This window comes from Etheostoma cragini, chromosome 6, assembly GCF_013103735.1.
Source record: "Etheostoma cragini isolate CJK2018 chromosome 6, CSU_Ecrag_1.0, whole genome shotgun sequence".
In the NCBI taxonomy this organism is placed as follows: domain Eukaryota; kingdom Metazoa; phylum Chordata; class Actinopteri; order Perciformes; family Percidae; genus Etheostoma; species Etheostoma cragini.
In genome coordinates this window covers 3661201-3677417 of record NC_048412.1, presented here as the reverse complement: position 1 = coordinate 3677417, position 16217 = coordinate 3661201, and the positions used below count along the sequence as shown (strand labels likewise).

Below are 16217 nucleotides of genomic sequence, written 5' to 3'. Positions count from 1 at the left end.
CCCCCCCCCCCCCAACACACACACACACACACACACAAACACACACACACACACACACACCCCTCCTGTGGTGCTGTTGTGCCTTTTTTTTTGCCTTTTTGAGTAAACAAGAGTTAGGCAAGTGGTTGGCTGAGAGGAGAAAATAGGTAAGATGCTGGGAGGAACATATTTATTTATTTTTTTGTTTATTTAAAGGCAGGGTTGGTAACATATTCCAATATACACTATTATAGACATTATTTGAAATGGTCTTTACATGCCGACATCAATAAATAACTGGTGGACTCTGAAAAAGGTGCAAAAAAGATCTGTCACCTGTAGCTGCTGTAATCCTTTAAAAACACCCTCCAATTACTGCCCCGCAGTCCACTTGGAAAGAACCAATGAAATGCCTCCATGCCCCGAGCCTGAGCTCGATGCGCGTCGTTTGCTTACTGGTGAATGAGACATGGCTCTGAAGAAGCAACGCAGCATGTACCAGAATTAGCCATTAGCTAGTTAACGTTTCGGCAGGAAACAGAAAATACAATCTCTATTTAAAAGATAGAATACTATAGAACTATAGAATAAAAACACAATTACAAGACAGTACATATTCAGTGTACAACAATAACATCATCAGCAATATTTCCCAAAATTAAGACACAACAAGTGTTTGCATTAATGCATGATGGGTACATGATTGAGAGTTTGTAAAACAGATTGTCTTTCCAGCTTATATTACAGTATGAGATGTGTGAAAAAATCCTTGAGTGCATTTACAGTTTTGCTGCCTTGGATAACCTTGGATTACATTTTATAGTGCCACTTACCTGCTTCACATGTTTTTTTAAAGGACAGCTCAGACTCAGTAAGGATTCCAAGATATTTAAAATATGAAACAACTTTCACCCAACATTTGGTTGACTTCAATTTTTCCTTATATAAAAGTTCATACTGTACAAGTGTTAAACAAAACTCGTGAGAGCCAGTTGGAAATTTTGTCTCTGTTTTTACCATGGGCAAATATGATTGTCATCAGTATTTGGTGTTGAACTTCAGGGCATACGGGTGGCAGGTCACATATAAGCTAAATACAAGTGGTCTTAGAATTGAGCCTTGCGGGACACCAACAGAGCAATCAACAAACAATGTCAATTTGAAAAACAATGTTTTTAACTATGGTGCATTATATTTTCATTGTTAGGTAGACCACCCCTTTGATTGCATCCAAAGATAAATTCAAATGGGACAGTTTTGAAGAACATTGTGATTTACTAAATGAAATGATTTTATCAAGTCCAGAAATACAGCCCTACAGCACTCCCACTGTCTATTTTTTTTATTGTTTTTTCTTTCAATAAAGTATCAGTTTTCCATTTAAATTCAAGGTTTGTTCTGAAACCGAATTGCTTGGAATGGAGTGAGGCTTGTCCTTAGTCTATGCCAGGTAATTGTTCAGTTACCACTGTGATCTTGGATACTAAGATGGTGAGGTGATAGGAAGAAAAGGAAAAGGCAAGAATAAGGATATGAACTGAATAACACAACAGACAGAGATATATACAGAGTAGACCGCCAAGGCAGAGGAGGAAATGGACGGGATCGGGAGAACTGATGATGCTGCTGTCGTCTTCCTGTCCCTGCATGTCACACACACTCTGACACTCCATGGAAAGCAGTAACTACTGTCTTCATCCACAGAGCCCATTGGTCTCTATTAGGAATGACAGCTTTATCCCGAATGCTGTTATATGGCGCAGAGCATCAGCTCTTTCCGTCAGACACCATGTTTTCACATGCGAAAATGGAGGGAGGCTGGAATGGTGGAAATAAACAGAGACCTGATTCAGACACTCCATCAGCATTGCTTGTAGACATCAGACCTGCAGCACTGTATCATCGACTAAGATGTGTTATCACTGTGTGATGTGTTTATTTATTTAAATAGATGTTTGGCTTGAATTAAGGAAATGTACATTAGAAAATTGTGAAAAATCATGTTGTTTAAGAATTTCAGAAAGTTTAGTTGGTCAGTCCAGGTCAGAACTAGAACTTTTATAGTAACAAATATTACATTTTCAAACTCACAAAAAATATATATACTCTATATACTGTATATCTATTGTTTGATAATTCCTGGAAGCTGGCGTTTTCACGGGACAAAAGCGTTAAAAGTCACCATTTTTTTGTGACATTTTCAAACACAATAGGCTTGTTCGGGATGAACTGCACATCGCCTGTAAGTGGACGAGAGCAGGCGGCAGCAGCTGGGGGGGGCGGGGACAAAAAGCTGTGGTATGGTCGGACAGTTTCCAGACGATTTCAGCCGCCTTCAGGCTGAACAGGAAGTGACAAAAACACGGTGGTGCGATCCGATTCAATAAAATGTTATGAGACCCACATATCAGCTGGTACACAGTCTCTAGTTGTTTTAATTATGACAGAGTAGCTCTCATAATGTTCTACATGCGATCTGTTGCTGATGTTAAATAACAGACTGTAGATAATCAGTGATCTGATCAGATTAAGTCTTTCTGACTTCTAAACGTTATCTGCCACACATTTTCTGTACAGAATATGACTTTAAATCAGATTAAAAAAAAAAAATCCCTCCGATTCAAAAGCTATACAAAGTTTATGTAAAACGTCCTCATGTTGAGTTGATTGTGAACCAATCATCTGTTAAATCAACTGAGAGGCCGGCGTTTCCCAGCATGCTCTGGGTCTGCCTGGATACGCCTGGATACGCCTGGGTCTTGCAGTCGGTGAAAAGCAACCGCGCCGCCTGCGTCTCAGAACTGCGGCCGCCTTGCTTTCGTGAGGTTATCGTTGCCTACGTGTGCATGACATCAGAGCAAGTCGGGTTAAAGTTGGAGACAAATCTAACCAGCATGCAATGGGCGCTGATCGCCGGTGATTGATTCTGCGCAGACCTGGCTCATCTCAAACGAGCCTAATATTTGCAATGTGACAAGTGTTCTTGTATTTGATCTTCACTAGAAGATGACAGCTTAGCTTTCGCTGCTTTCATCTGTTCATGTTGTATCTGTGTGGTAAAGGAAGGTGTGACATGGTGTGTTTTCCCAAAGGGAGGTTCCCATTGCTACACATCTCTGTGTGAAATAGAGCAAGAGAGAGAGAGACACACACACACACACACACACACACTAGCCGTGACAAAACTCTGTTCCCTAGAGGTTACCAAATTTCTCATTTTATTAAGCTGTGTGAATCTCACTTTGTAAAGAGTTGCTATGGTTACGTGTTAGATCCAGCTGGTCCTAGAGGCAATGTATGAAACATCTGACTGTTTCATGGAGAGTCTTTATAAATTTCTATTGTAATGTCCCCGAGGCATAATGCACACCGATGCCTGGTTTTACATGTCTACCAGCAAGATATTGTTCATAGTTGCAGACACTGAGCATGGGAAAGTATTATTATGATAAATCTATTTTAGTGTAAGTAAAGCTTGGCTCTGGCTATGGTTTATTAGCGTTGCGTGAAATCTACGGTGGCCGACAGGGGCAAACGCCCTGCACTTTAAGGAAAGACATGCAACTGGATATAACACAAGCAAATTAGGGAAACAACTTCATTAATTTGACAGAACTTTTTATTAAAGTTAGGTATGTACCTGCAGCCTGGAGACCTCCCGTCTCATGCCTCCCCTTCATAGACTGTATGTTAAATTAATAATATTAATTTAATATATTAAAAATATATAGTCTAAACTCCCGTCTCGTGCTATCCCGGCTGTTGCGGTGCTTTGACCTTTCAAAATAAAAGCTTGCGTCTGGTCCGCTATGTCTTTTGTTTTGGATGTTTTTGAACCAAACAGTACTGCTAACTAATACAACTTTTTTCCGCAGATGTCTCACTTACAACACAATGGAGTTAGCAGTTTTGTGTTCATATGTTTGGGCGGGAGTTGTTCAGTTTGATGAATCCCACGTTCTCCATAAAGTAATCATAACGACTGGTTTACAGGAGGGACTAGAAATCCTGTCTGTTGTTTTTTATTAATATTTCAAGAGTGAATTGCTCCAGAATATGAATACAGATTGATTACTTATTTTGTTGGTATCTGTTGTTGCATAATCCCAATCTACACTTCATTGCTTTGCCTTCGGACAAATTTATTCCCTCTCATGTAAAATGGCTTAAACAAACTTAATCAATGTTAAATGCATATGCAGTTTTAAATGTTTTATTACCACGGGCTTACAGAAATGTCTGCTGATTAAGTATTACCTGTGACCTGAGCCGAGATACCCACCAAACGAGAGAAAACATATCCCAATTATAGACTAGAGGCCTGGAGAACTTCCGTTGTGTAATCTGGAGGCAGCGTTTTTTGTGGCATCTTCTTTTGTTGTGTGTATTTGCAGCGCGTTTGTGCATTTGGTTGTGTTGTGTGTATTTGCAGCTCATTTGCTTAATGCTACGCATACGTTTTGTTGAATTAATGAAGTTGTTTTCTTAATTTGCTTGGGTTTTGTCCATTTGCATGTGTTATTTTTTTTTTAATTGCAGGGCGTTTGCCCCTGTTGGCCACCGTAGAAATCGACCCACAGGTAGAAGCGTTAGCTAATTCACTCTACAGTCAATATTTAACATCCACATTGGGAACCTGTCTGTCATGCCACAACACCACAGTAATCCAATATGTGACACACTGTGTCTCTGGCATATTGAGCCGTCTACGTTTCTGCATCTAATCTTACGATGGTAGCAAAGCCTGTACACACACTCAAACTGCCTGCCTGCCTAATTTTTTGTATTTTCCAGCCATTCTCCCGTTAAATTTGCCTCTGCCTGCATGCCATCACCTGCACGCCCATCTGGCTGGCAGTCACTCATTGCAGGTGTCTCCAAATTCTCTCTGCAAATTAAGCCGCCACCGCTGGCTTTGCTGAAATATTGGTGGAATATATAACAAACAATACAACAGAAAATTATTTTAAAAAGTGGAACTCAATAGTGTTAAGTGTTTAACACCTCCAACTTGTCAGCCACGGTGTGTTATGTAAACTGACCTCTTGGCTGACAGGCTGCTGTCGCTTGCATATCTATTTGGCTCCCTGTCTGTCCACTGCCTGTTTGGCTTTTAGTTTTTTTTTTCTGTCTCAGTTAGTGTGGCCATCTATCTGAGTACCTGCCTGTTTATCGGCCTCTGCGACAGCCATACTGTATGTTTATGCGTCCCCCTCAGTTTATTGCATATCCCGTGGAAACATCCAGAAGACTAATCTGAGCCTTAGCTCATGTGAAACTAATTTCTTTTCGGCGGTGCGGTTTTTGACAATGATATTGATAAATGAGTTGATGAAAAATGTGGCATGGAACAACATCTTGCCATAATTTGATGCTGGCGTTATGATGTCCTAATGAGCTCCATTTATCTAAGCAAGCTGACAGATTTCATCAGACTGATCAGTATAAACCTTTCAAGCATTGTGTGTATCTATTTATACCATTGGATAGTCTCTACATGTGCAGTATTTGTAAATGCATATGATTTGTGTGTACAATATATGTATATGTGAGAAATGACAGTGATATTCTCTCTCTGCAGAGTAAAATCTAATCCATTATCCAATAATAATAACCATGTATACAGCCAGTCCGTCTGCGACACTATTAATGTAATTGCTAATTTTATCAAGTCAATGTTCAGTTTAATTATCTGATCTTGCTTGTGATTATACTGACACGTTGCTTGAAAAAACAAAATTAATCTAAAATATTCCAAAAAACAAAATGTATGAACAACAATTATGATTTACTTGTCCAGGGACAAGCTGTAATAGGTATGTTATTGTGATAAACCAAAGAGAGCAAGTTGTTTTCTATTCTATTTTATTGTTATTTGATGGCGAGACCGTGTTAAATGCTAAATAACACTGAGTTCCAGGTCAGAATATAGTCTAGTAGACTGAATTTTAACTGTGGTGGTTAAACTAACAGGAATATATTTTCATTTCCCAGCCAGCGCTCTCATATCTGTGGTTTTCCTCAAGGAGACGGTGCGCACCTCGGACATTGTTGGTAAGCAAACACTTGATCACTAAGGACGTACATACAGTATGTTTCCTCTCAGATTGCTGCTGGGACTTGAAAACTAACATTCACAGGGACTTCAAAGATTATCTGTGTGATATTTCATATTGTTTTTCATGACAATTTGTAGAGTCTGCTCCAAAATGACATGGTCATTATGAGTCCCATCTGCTAGAACTGACATTTATATCAGCACTCCACAGCCCTGCACACTGTTGGTGTCCTGGATAAATCATCAGCAATTTTTGGCCTGTCTCACTGTATGTGCTATTTTAACTTGTAATTGCAGCCACATATTGGAAACATGTATTTAGAAAGGGGGACATCACTGAGCAAGCTTTGTTTTACAGCAGTTCTTCATTGGCAAAAGATTATACAGACCAACAACAGATAATTGTTGGGTTTCTGTAACCCTGTACGGTGTAGACCTGCTTTTTTATGAAAAGCGCAATGAGATAACTGTTGTTGTGAATTGGCGCTATATAAATAAAATTGAATAAGATGTAAAAGATGAGTGACGTTTTTTTCCAAGCCCAAGGGTAAAAGATTTGGCAAACTACCAGCTCGCTTTTCAAGGTTTTTTTTACTGAGGGAGGCTGGTGTTTTTTTTGGTCATTGTCTTGTTGAAAGACCCGTATCAAAGGCATTTCCTCTTCAGCATAAGGCAACATGACCTCTTCATGTATTTTGATGTATTGAAACTGATCCATGATCCCTGGTGTGCAATAAATTGGCCAAACACCATAGCATGAAAAACATTCCCATAACATGATTTTTGGCCCCTGGACCCAAAAAGAACAATTTAGCTCTCATCAGTCCACAGAACGTTGCACCATTTCTCCTTTGGCAAATTTCAACGTATTCAGTACATGTCTTGATTTCAGCAATGGGACTTTGCGGGGGCTTCTAGTTGATAGCTTTGCTTCACATAGCCTTCTTCTGAACGTAAAAGTACTCACAGGTAACTTTAAATCGTCTTTGATTTTCCTTTGTTTCTTCACAGAATCAACCACCTCACTAATCGAACACAACGCTGCTATTATTTTGAACATCATGCCCCTTTCAATTACAGATTCAATTACACAGAATGAGCAGCATTTGGGTCTGTTGGTTTTCTATGACTCAACACTTACAAGTAAATTATTTGCCATGTAGAAACAGCACTTCTACCAAAAAATATGATTTACAGTATGAGGTTAGTGATGTTGGACTGCTATTATTTTGAACTGTATATCACATATAGCGATATCACCAATAATATTAGGAATTTCACTGTGAAAATGAATGTGTTCAATGACATCATCCAAACTAGCAGACATGTATACTGGACCAATTAAAAATGTATATATTATATATAAAATAAAATTATAAATAAGTAAAATACTTTTGTGCATGCTCCTTGACCAAGTCATATTTTGTTTAAAATTATTCAATTATTAAAAAGAAGGTTAGTGTTCATCTGTTGGCTAGTTCCAGTTTTAAAGGTTAAACCAACCTATCTGAAAGAAATTGTATATTAAGATTATTTTTTCCATTTTAGAATGTCTATTTATATTGCTTTTATCACCCTCATTATAAACAGCCTTATATTTGCTGTCCACAATCTAAGAATATTGAATTAAAATGCAAGTTCTTTGCAACCTGTTATGCAATCACATGAGTTTGAAACTATTTCACTACAATCTCATCGCTCTCCGCTCTCTTTCTCCTATAGGTGGCACCCTGGCAATAACAGGGACATATGTTCTGGTGACCTTTGCCCCCCACACTTCCACCCACATCACAGCCCATCTGGTCCAGTACTACGCCATCAGCTGGCACTTCCTGCTTTACCTCGTACGTAACCCTTTAGAACTGCCTGAGTCTGGTAATGTGGAAGCATATTCTCGTTACCTTGGAGCTACTATGTCCAAAATGGATTGCTGTCATAGACATAAAAATAGTAGACGTAGCATCCGGGGAGTCACCCATTGGTTGGAGGGATGACGTTTTAAGTTTGGCGACACTGGTGTAGCCATGTTTTTTTTTTTTTTTTGGAACCACCTGCAACGTTTTATGGCGAGAGGTTGGAGCTAATGAGGAGGATGACCCGGCCAAGCCAGAGTTGTTTCCATAGCACAGCGCTAAGCTAAACACAAGAGGTTAACTGCAGACCTAGAAGCCCAGAAGCTTTGTCCATTATTTTACAGTCTATGGTTGCTGTATTTACTTATAGCATCACACCATACATAGCTCCTATCCTACTGTTAGTTACCTTATCCATACCTCTGTGTAGAGAGGAGCAAGAGGAGGGTTAGCCTACTTTAAAGGGTTAATTAAAGTATTGCATTTTTATTAATCCTCTGTCAAAGAGCTGAAGTAAAGTTGATGACTTACCTGACCTCAGAGAATGATGAAATTAATCCTTGCCCCCAGGCAATATCTCCTGTTTTTCTTGTTCTTGTGACTAATATGGATGAGGTCAGTTCTCTGTACGGCTGGTGTGTTTTACGGAGTTTGTGATGTGTGTAGCAAGTCCATTAAAACTAAGATTGTCTGTGTTTCTGCACTTAGTATTTCAAAAAAACAGGTCCAACCTCAAGGTCTGCAAGTGCATTAACACCCACCCTTGTGTTCTCCTCCAATTTCACCTCAGGCAGGGATGGCATAAACATAGCTGTTACCATAGTCACGGATCTGGTACAGAGCTGAAGCAAAGTGTTTTTTCTCAAAAGCTGCTTATCACAAAAATGCAAATGGTAACACTAGTCTCTGTCGATAACAACTTTGACTTTTTTAAAAGGAAGATTTGTGCAGTAGAAGGTCATATCCTGCTGCTTTTCCATTGATGCCAGGACTCCCAGCGAGAGAGGTAGCTCTGTGTTTTCCACTTTTGAGGTTAAACTTCTCTTGTAGAAATACAGTGCTCTGTGTAATTCAAGTATGCGGTGTGAAGAGAATCACTATAATCTGTGTTATAACGTTTAACACCTTTAATCTGTTATTCAGGAAAATACTAGTAAAGGTCCTGAACACCACTGAGGATATATTTATCCTATTGCAGTTCTGATATTCATATATTTCTCATTTTATGTGGTATTTATGCCACAAATACAGTGCTTATCTGCTTATGAGTTTCTCCTAATGTCATTAATTTATTTTGAATCATTTCGGGCATTATTAGTGGTGTAATTTACGAGATACACACTTGGTTCCACTAGCGCCTGCGCTAAGCTAACTAGCCGATAACGCTAACTCGCCCGGTGTTCGACCCAGGTGAAAAACGCTTCTGGGGGGTTGTTTGGCTCCAGGTCGTGGTGCAAAGGACCCTAGTGGTGAAATTACTCCAAACCATCATTTTAAAGCATCGTCATTGTTTTTTTTTGTACAAAGTCACGCCTGAGAAAAAATATCCTATGAAGCACATAGTCAATTTGAATAAGCTTGTTATTTTATCAACCACAAACTGTTCATTATCACACCAAAACTCTCTGAATATTCCCTTTTACAACTTTTCACATAATCCATCAATCCAGGCAAAGATGAATCTAAAAAGCTAGAGCTGGGCAAAATATTCATAATATATCAAAATCGAGATATGAGACTAGATATCATCTTAGATTTGGGATATTGTAATATGGCATAAGTGTTGTCTTTTTCCGTAACTGTTCTATTATTTCCTTTTACCCACTTAGTCATTATATCCACATTACTGATGATTAGTTATCAAAAATCTTATTGTGTAAATATTTTGTGAAAGCACCAATAGTCAACACTACAATATCATAGCCGTATTGATATCAAGGGATTTGGTCAAAAATATGATTTTTTTTTTTATTCCTCATCGCCCAGCCCAATCTCAACCACTCTTGAATCTAGTCCTGTGTGTTGTGCTGAAACAAAACAAAACAAAAAAAGAGAGAAATGTTGATTTTAGGAAAATACAGATGGATGAACAGATGTTTTAAGAACAAGATAGTCTTGCTGCCTTTGGCTGCAGTGATTGATGCGGTGTGAAAGGGTGTGCTGTTTTCCATTTCTGGCGATGCATGATGAATACTCATCAGCCTGCGGAGCAACAAACCTGCACGGGCAACACTCTAATTGGTGATTCATCACAGGAATAGAAATATCTTTCACTGTCATCTCATCATTACCAGAAGTAATATAAATGATTTCATATGGAAGGAGTTAGGCTATTAAACACAGTTGGTGTTATTAACAGTGTTAAATGATATAGCAAATGACCCAGCCCTTTCTAAATCCATTGAAATAAGCCCTCTATTTAACCTATTTACAGAGATACAGGTGGTTTTTAAGAGACATTTATAAGGTCACCTTGCTCCTTTTTCTCAATTCTTTTATTCTTTCTTATTCTTCATCTGTTGGAGCTGTGTGGGGTGTAATATAAGAGGTCCTTGAACGACTAAATAGTATTGGACTCACATGGCCAGCCCTGGGCCACCCTCGTTAAAGCTAGCGATTCATTTCATTTTTCTGCCACGGCCATTTGTTTCAATTAAAGCACGCTGCTCACTGCCTGCTTTCAGTGCTTTGTTACATAGATAAGAAGGTCAGTAAAAGTACAATTTCAGTTTTTCATTTTCTGTGCAACGTTTGAGGTAATGGAATGTGAATGAATGTGTATTCCCCCCCCTCTTTCTCTCTGCCGCTCTCTCAACAGTTCGTAGAGATTGTCGCCTTCTGCATCCTGCTCTATGTGTACAAGAGGAGGAATGTGAAGCACATCGTCATTGTGATGCTGCTGGTGGCCTTGCTAGGTATGAACAAATAAAAGCCGTCTGATTGAGGGCAGAGGTCATGGATTAAACCATTTGATGTAGTCAGAGGTTGCTTTGTTGCCAGGCTACAAAAACGTACTCTTGGTCTGTTATCGTTTTAGCTGAGTAGAGCGTGATGGAAGTAAATAATTCACTGAAACTCGCTTCCAAACTAAATGCTGAGGTGATCTGTTGCTTCTGTGTCGCTGCAGCCTCTCAGACAGTCATCTCGGTCAAAGCCGTGTCAGGGATGATCACCGAGTCGATAAAAGGCCAGCTGCAGCTCATCTACCCCATCTTCTACGTCATGCTTGTTGTCATGATCGTCACCTGTGCCTTCCAGATCAAGTTAGTGAAGGTTTTTTTCTCTTTTTTTTCTTCTGTGTATCTTTTTATCCTTCATCAAATCCTTCGTGTTTAATTTTGACTTTCCAATTGGTTGTGCCGACTTTGTACCTGCAACATTATTATGATCGATGTATAGGTCGCTGTCTCTAAAACCAAGGTGATTTTATTCCCTGCATGTCTCAAGTCTTCTTCTCTCCTCTCTCTACAGATTTCTCAATCAGGCGATGAAAATGTTTGATGCGACGGAGGTGGTTCCGATCAACTTTGTGTTTTTCACCGCGAGTGCCATCGTTGCAGGTATGTCAACCATAAAGCTAGGGCTGGGCGATATATATAGAACATCAAATATCACGATATTCTTGACCAAACACCTCAATGTTGATATCGCGACGATATTGTGTGGTCTATGGGTGCTTTGACAAAATGTCATTTACACAATGAGGTTTTTGTTAAATATTCTCCAGAAATATTTTAATGACTTAGTGGGTAAAGGTAAATTCAGAAAATGAAATCACTCTACTGTAATGCAGCCTGTAAAACCAGGTAAAGACTTACCATATTACGATATTATGACATATCCAAAATCTAAAAAGACAATATCTAGTCTCATATCACAATATCGATACATCGATATATTGCCCAGCCCAACATAAAGCTTTCACTTTCTGTGTTTTACTCACTGCTTTCCCATTTATATAAGACGCGTTTCTAGTTGTCAAGACCAACACCAACTATGAATTGATCCAAATCCCCCCTCCCTATATTAATTTTGAGCATTAAATATTTAATTTCCTGCATTCTGGTGAGGGAAACATTACAGTCCATATATAAAACATAATGGAATATATTGCAGTAAGGCTCTCATGCATTCTGTATTACTTTCATCTATTTATTGTCCTGTAGATTGACTTTTATTCTGAGTCAGCACACGTGTAGCCTATAGGCATCATTTACTCTTCCCTCTTTTGCGTCTATTGTTGGGAAGTAACCTCCTTTAATGTGCATATAACATTTATTCACCTAAATGAAACATTAATTCATTTTCCTTTATTAATAACCCCCTGGACTGTATTGTTTCAGATGTGTTTGAGCAGCATTTCTGCTAAGTTCAAAACTCTGTGCACATTCAAAATATAGGTTCCACCATGAACCTTTTTAAAAATTCCCCACTCTTTTTGTGTAAGTTGACTAGTTCTCTAGAAGGTGGTGGTCACACACAGCCCACATTACATGACTTTACACAGACTACGAGGTCTCCAATTAAAAAAACACCGGGGAATTTGCTCAAACCCATGAATGACAGCCCGGCCCAGTTGGGTTCGGGCAGAGAATCCAAGCTATCCTGTGCAGAAGGTTACCAGAATAGTTTTGAAGTCACTTCAGTTCCCTGTATATTTGACCTTTGCTTGGATCAAAAACTTAAGGATCATGTATTGATCACAATCATGTAAAAACATGACCGCAACTCAGAGAATTTCAGAGAAGAATCCACCTGCACCATAGCCTGCTGATACGGTAGATCTCAGACCTCCTGACAGACTCAGAGCCCCCTTTGGATCTATGAGGGGGACAGTTTAGGGAAGTGGCTGTACGCTGCTCTACATCAGAGGTGGATGCCCAAAACTATGGCCGAAATAGGGACACATCCGCCGCAGCATGGCCACAGCAGAGTACGTCCATTATAAAGCTGACGCTCTATTTTTACAGCGAGAGTAGACACTAGTCGAGACCGGTCTGCTTCAGGGCTCCGTGTGTTTGAGTCTGACCCATAGTCTGGAAACATCACATCACGGGAACTTCTAACTAAATCATTAGTATGAAGTTTCCCCCTAATTAGGAAATTCATGTGGCTGAGGGGGCAGACTAGGAAGATCATTTTTAATAAACCTGTTTTATTTTGCTTGTCATTCTAATTCTATTATTAATGGGAAGTAGACCTAAGGGCGACACGGTGCCTCCCACACATTTAACACCCTAGGAATCGCCTAGATCGCCTATAGAAATCACCGGCCCTGTACTAGCAAACTAAATATGTATTAATCTGTGGCTGAATAGTCTCCAATAGATGCATAAGAGATTCATGTTGAGAAGTGTTTGTTAAAAATGACAGTGCCCGGTTATTAAAGATATACTCACGGCACTCTGGTGTTTTGAGCTAAATGCTAATATTTCCCAATATCAATGCTAACATGCTGATGTATAGTAAGCATATGCCTAACATCCTTGTTTAGCATGCTAACATTTGCTTATTAGCACTAAATCCAAAGTACAGCCGAGGCTGATGGGAATGTTAGTTTTTCAGGTAATGAGTATGTGATTGCTAAAGGTGTAAGGAAGGTGGCACATTGTCAGATAATGAGTGAATGCATAGCTGTAGTGTGTGTGTGTGTGTGTGTGTGTGTCTCAGTTAGACTATGAGGGGCAAAGCAGCAATGCCAAAAAAAACAAAACGCCCAGAAATATAAAATGAAAAGACAAAATACAAACAGAAGGCATAGTATCTGCAAATACAAACACACGTCTAATGGGTCATATGTGAAGATTGACAGTTTTTTGGGGGTATTAGTCTATACATTGTTTATTAGGATATTATATGCATACTATAACTTAAAATATTTGTATTTCCCCATAACAGGTTAACAAGGAGACAAATTGGTATCCTATGAGCATTAGTCTTTTAGTGTAGTCACCTTAATATGCAAAAATGTACCTACAGGCAAGCTAATTAACATACTGGATATGTAAAATAAAGTTTCCAGTTATAACTCAATACTGAATGAAAATTTAATAGGGTTTAAAATTAGCATTTTTACTTTTAGGACATTCCAATTTCCCTATAATTTGGACTAAATTACATTGCTCTATTGAGTACAATTCTATGGAATTATTCATAAATTATGGACCAATAAGAACAACACTCATGTCTTCAGTAGTAATAAATGGGCTGAGGGTCACAAACAGGGAAGGAGAGTCAGAAAATATTGGGGGACACATATGCATCATTTAAGTAATTTGCAATATGAAAAACAACTGAAATTGATTCATGATGACACACAACTGTGGAACATAATCCAAAAGTAACATTGTGATTCACTCCTGTATATGTGAACCACTTGGGAGTCTTGGTTCAGCAAAAGCCCCGTAGCATTAATAGCATGTGTATGCTATACGTGTATGTTACTTCACTAAATCCATTACCTTTATTATTATTCTTCTAATAGATACATTGCAGGTGACATAATATTATTTCTAGCTGTTTGCAGTTCAGCTTCAGTGACACATCCATCATAGAGGGAGTGCCGCAAGGCATCTGGTCAGTTACCCTCACCTTTTTTGGAGTATCTCCTGCACTGATAGTGCTCTCGGTATTACTATTGCTCTCTCCACCTACACATATAACCCACAATTGACTGCATTGAGCAACAAATTGCTGATGTATTATATATCTGGGGATCTTTAGGATTCCTTTTGTTCCGCATTGAAGACAATTATTGTTTTGGTGGAATGTGGTCACAGCAGTGGACTTGTAGCACGCGGTACACATGGCAACTTCCAACCAATTAAAAGGTCACTGGGAGGAAATTGTTTTCTATTAGGATACTCTGAGGGTTGGTCCGTCATCCATCCAACATTTTCTGTGTTGCTACTTATCTGTAGGCACTACACTCTTCAGTTAATAATCAATCCTCTCAGCATCCCAGTGTAACGTGTACTCAGGATTGTCTGTTTCATAAACAACGCACTTGAGATGATCTACTTTTTCTGCTATTCTATTGAAACTAACACACTTTTCAATGTGCTTTGTCATTTTCTAGGGATCGTATTTTACCAGGAATTTGAAGGCTTGGCTTTACTAAACATTTTTATGTTTCTTTTTGGGTAAGTACTCAATAACACACCAGTATGTGCAGTTCATTAAAATGTATTAACTCTGTCCTTACTGAAACTCTCTTTCCAGGTGTCTTCTGTCTTTCCTTGGAGTTTTCCTGATAGCCCGAAACAGGCCAAAAATAAAGCAACAAGATCCCAATTTTCTCGCAATGGATACGATTCCCAGTAAGTTTTTAATCAGCTCTCTTTACAATACAGTAGGTTAACATGTATATGTATAGTATGGTGTATTTATTAGCCAGCGGTGGCACTGTGAACCTGCTGGCAGTGACCCTGGATATATCTGACTGCCAATGTCCGCAGCCCTGACAGCAGGCTCCATCTAATGAGCTCTGCTGTCCATGTTCACAGGGAGAGGGCACGTAGACAAAGTGCAGCCTGAGGCAAAGACATACGGATCTCTGGCAGCCAAACTCATGTGCAACCGAGCTGGCCAAACAGACGATTCATAGGACCAACAAATTCCATCTGCTGGGAGAGCCATTTTGATGGATTTGTGTGTGTATCCTTCCTCCTGGGTACTTCAATAATAGCTCTATTTATAGAAATAAATGCATGGCATCAATACAAACTAGTGCCAGCTGAGCGGCAGCATTGGTGGCTATATTGGTTTTAAATTATGTTTAAAAAAAAAAAGCAAGTATTTATTTCAATATCCTAGAAATCTCGAGTTAACAGTATTTCCAGCAGGGTTTTCAGGAATAACTGATGAGGGAAAATGTACTGAATGCAATGGAACACCTCAGGATCACAGTGCAACAACAAATGCCAAAGGTCTAGGAGGCCTTCCAATATAACATATGTGTTATGTTAATTGAATAAATGTATCTATGTGCGATCAGTTGTCAATAAATAAGGACAATATGTGACATTTCAACAGTCTGGGGATTTCATGTGATACAGGAAAGTGCTTTACTGCCCTCTAATGGCAGGGGAAGCTCTTTGTACATGTGTGGATCTGTGGTGATGTGAATTCACTTAATATGAAGTGACAAACGGAAGAGTACTTTATTTAAAACCTTCCCCTGTGGCTAATTAGACTTTAAATTGCTCACACTTCTCTCAGGTTTGAATTAGTGTGCGAAATACTTTAGCGTGCTTCACTCTGAAAGCCGTTTCCAAGAAGTTATAACAGTCTATAAGCACTAATGCCCACCCTTCGTAACCTTAGAC

At 39.1% G+C, this 16217-nt stretch overlaps 1 protein-coding gene and 1 long non-coding RNA gene across 2 annotated transcripts in view; one reads left to right on the top strand and one right to left on the bottom strand.

Moving 5' to 3' along the window:
- Positions 1–12286, bottom strand: part of LOC117945974 — a 22670-nt gene extending 10384 nt beyond the window's left edge. The window contains exon 1 of the long non-coding RNA XR_004656936.1: positions 12269–12286. This is a non-coding gene — a long non-coding RNA (uncharacterized LOC117945974). The remainder of the gene's footprint in view (positions 1–12268) is intronic.
- The window catches only part of LOC117945972 (NIPA-like protein 2), a 38672-nt gene extending 22754 nt beyond the window's left edge, over positions 1–15918 (top strand). The window contains exons 4-11 of the mRNA XM_034873723.1: positions 5974–6033; positions 7760–7881; positions 10709–10805; positions 11018–11153; positions 11362–11450; positions 14969–15032; positions 15112–15209; positions 15396–15918. Coding sequence (XP_034729614.1) covers positions 5974–6033; positions 7760–7881; positions 10709–10805; positions 11018–11153; positions 11362–11450; positions 14969–15032; positions 15112–15209; positions 15396–15496 — 767 coding nt within the window. The 3' untranslated portion in view covers positions 15497–15918. The remainder of the gene's footprint in view (positions 1–5973; positions 6034–7759; positions 7882–10708; positions 10806–11017; positions 11154–11361; positions 11451–14968; positions 15033–15111; positions 15210–15395) is intronic.
- The last annotated feature ends 299 nt before the right edge of the window (positions 15919–16217 follow it).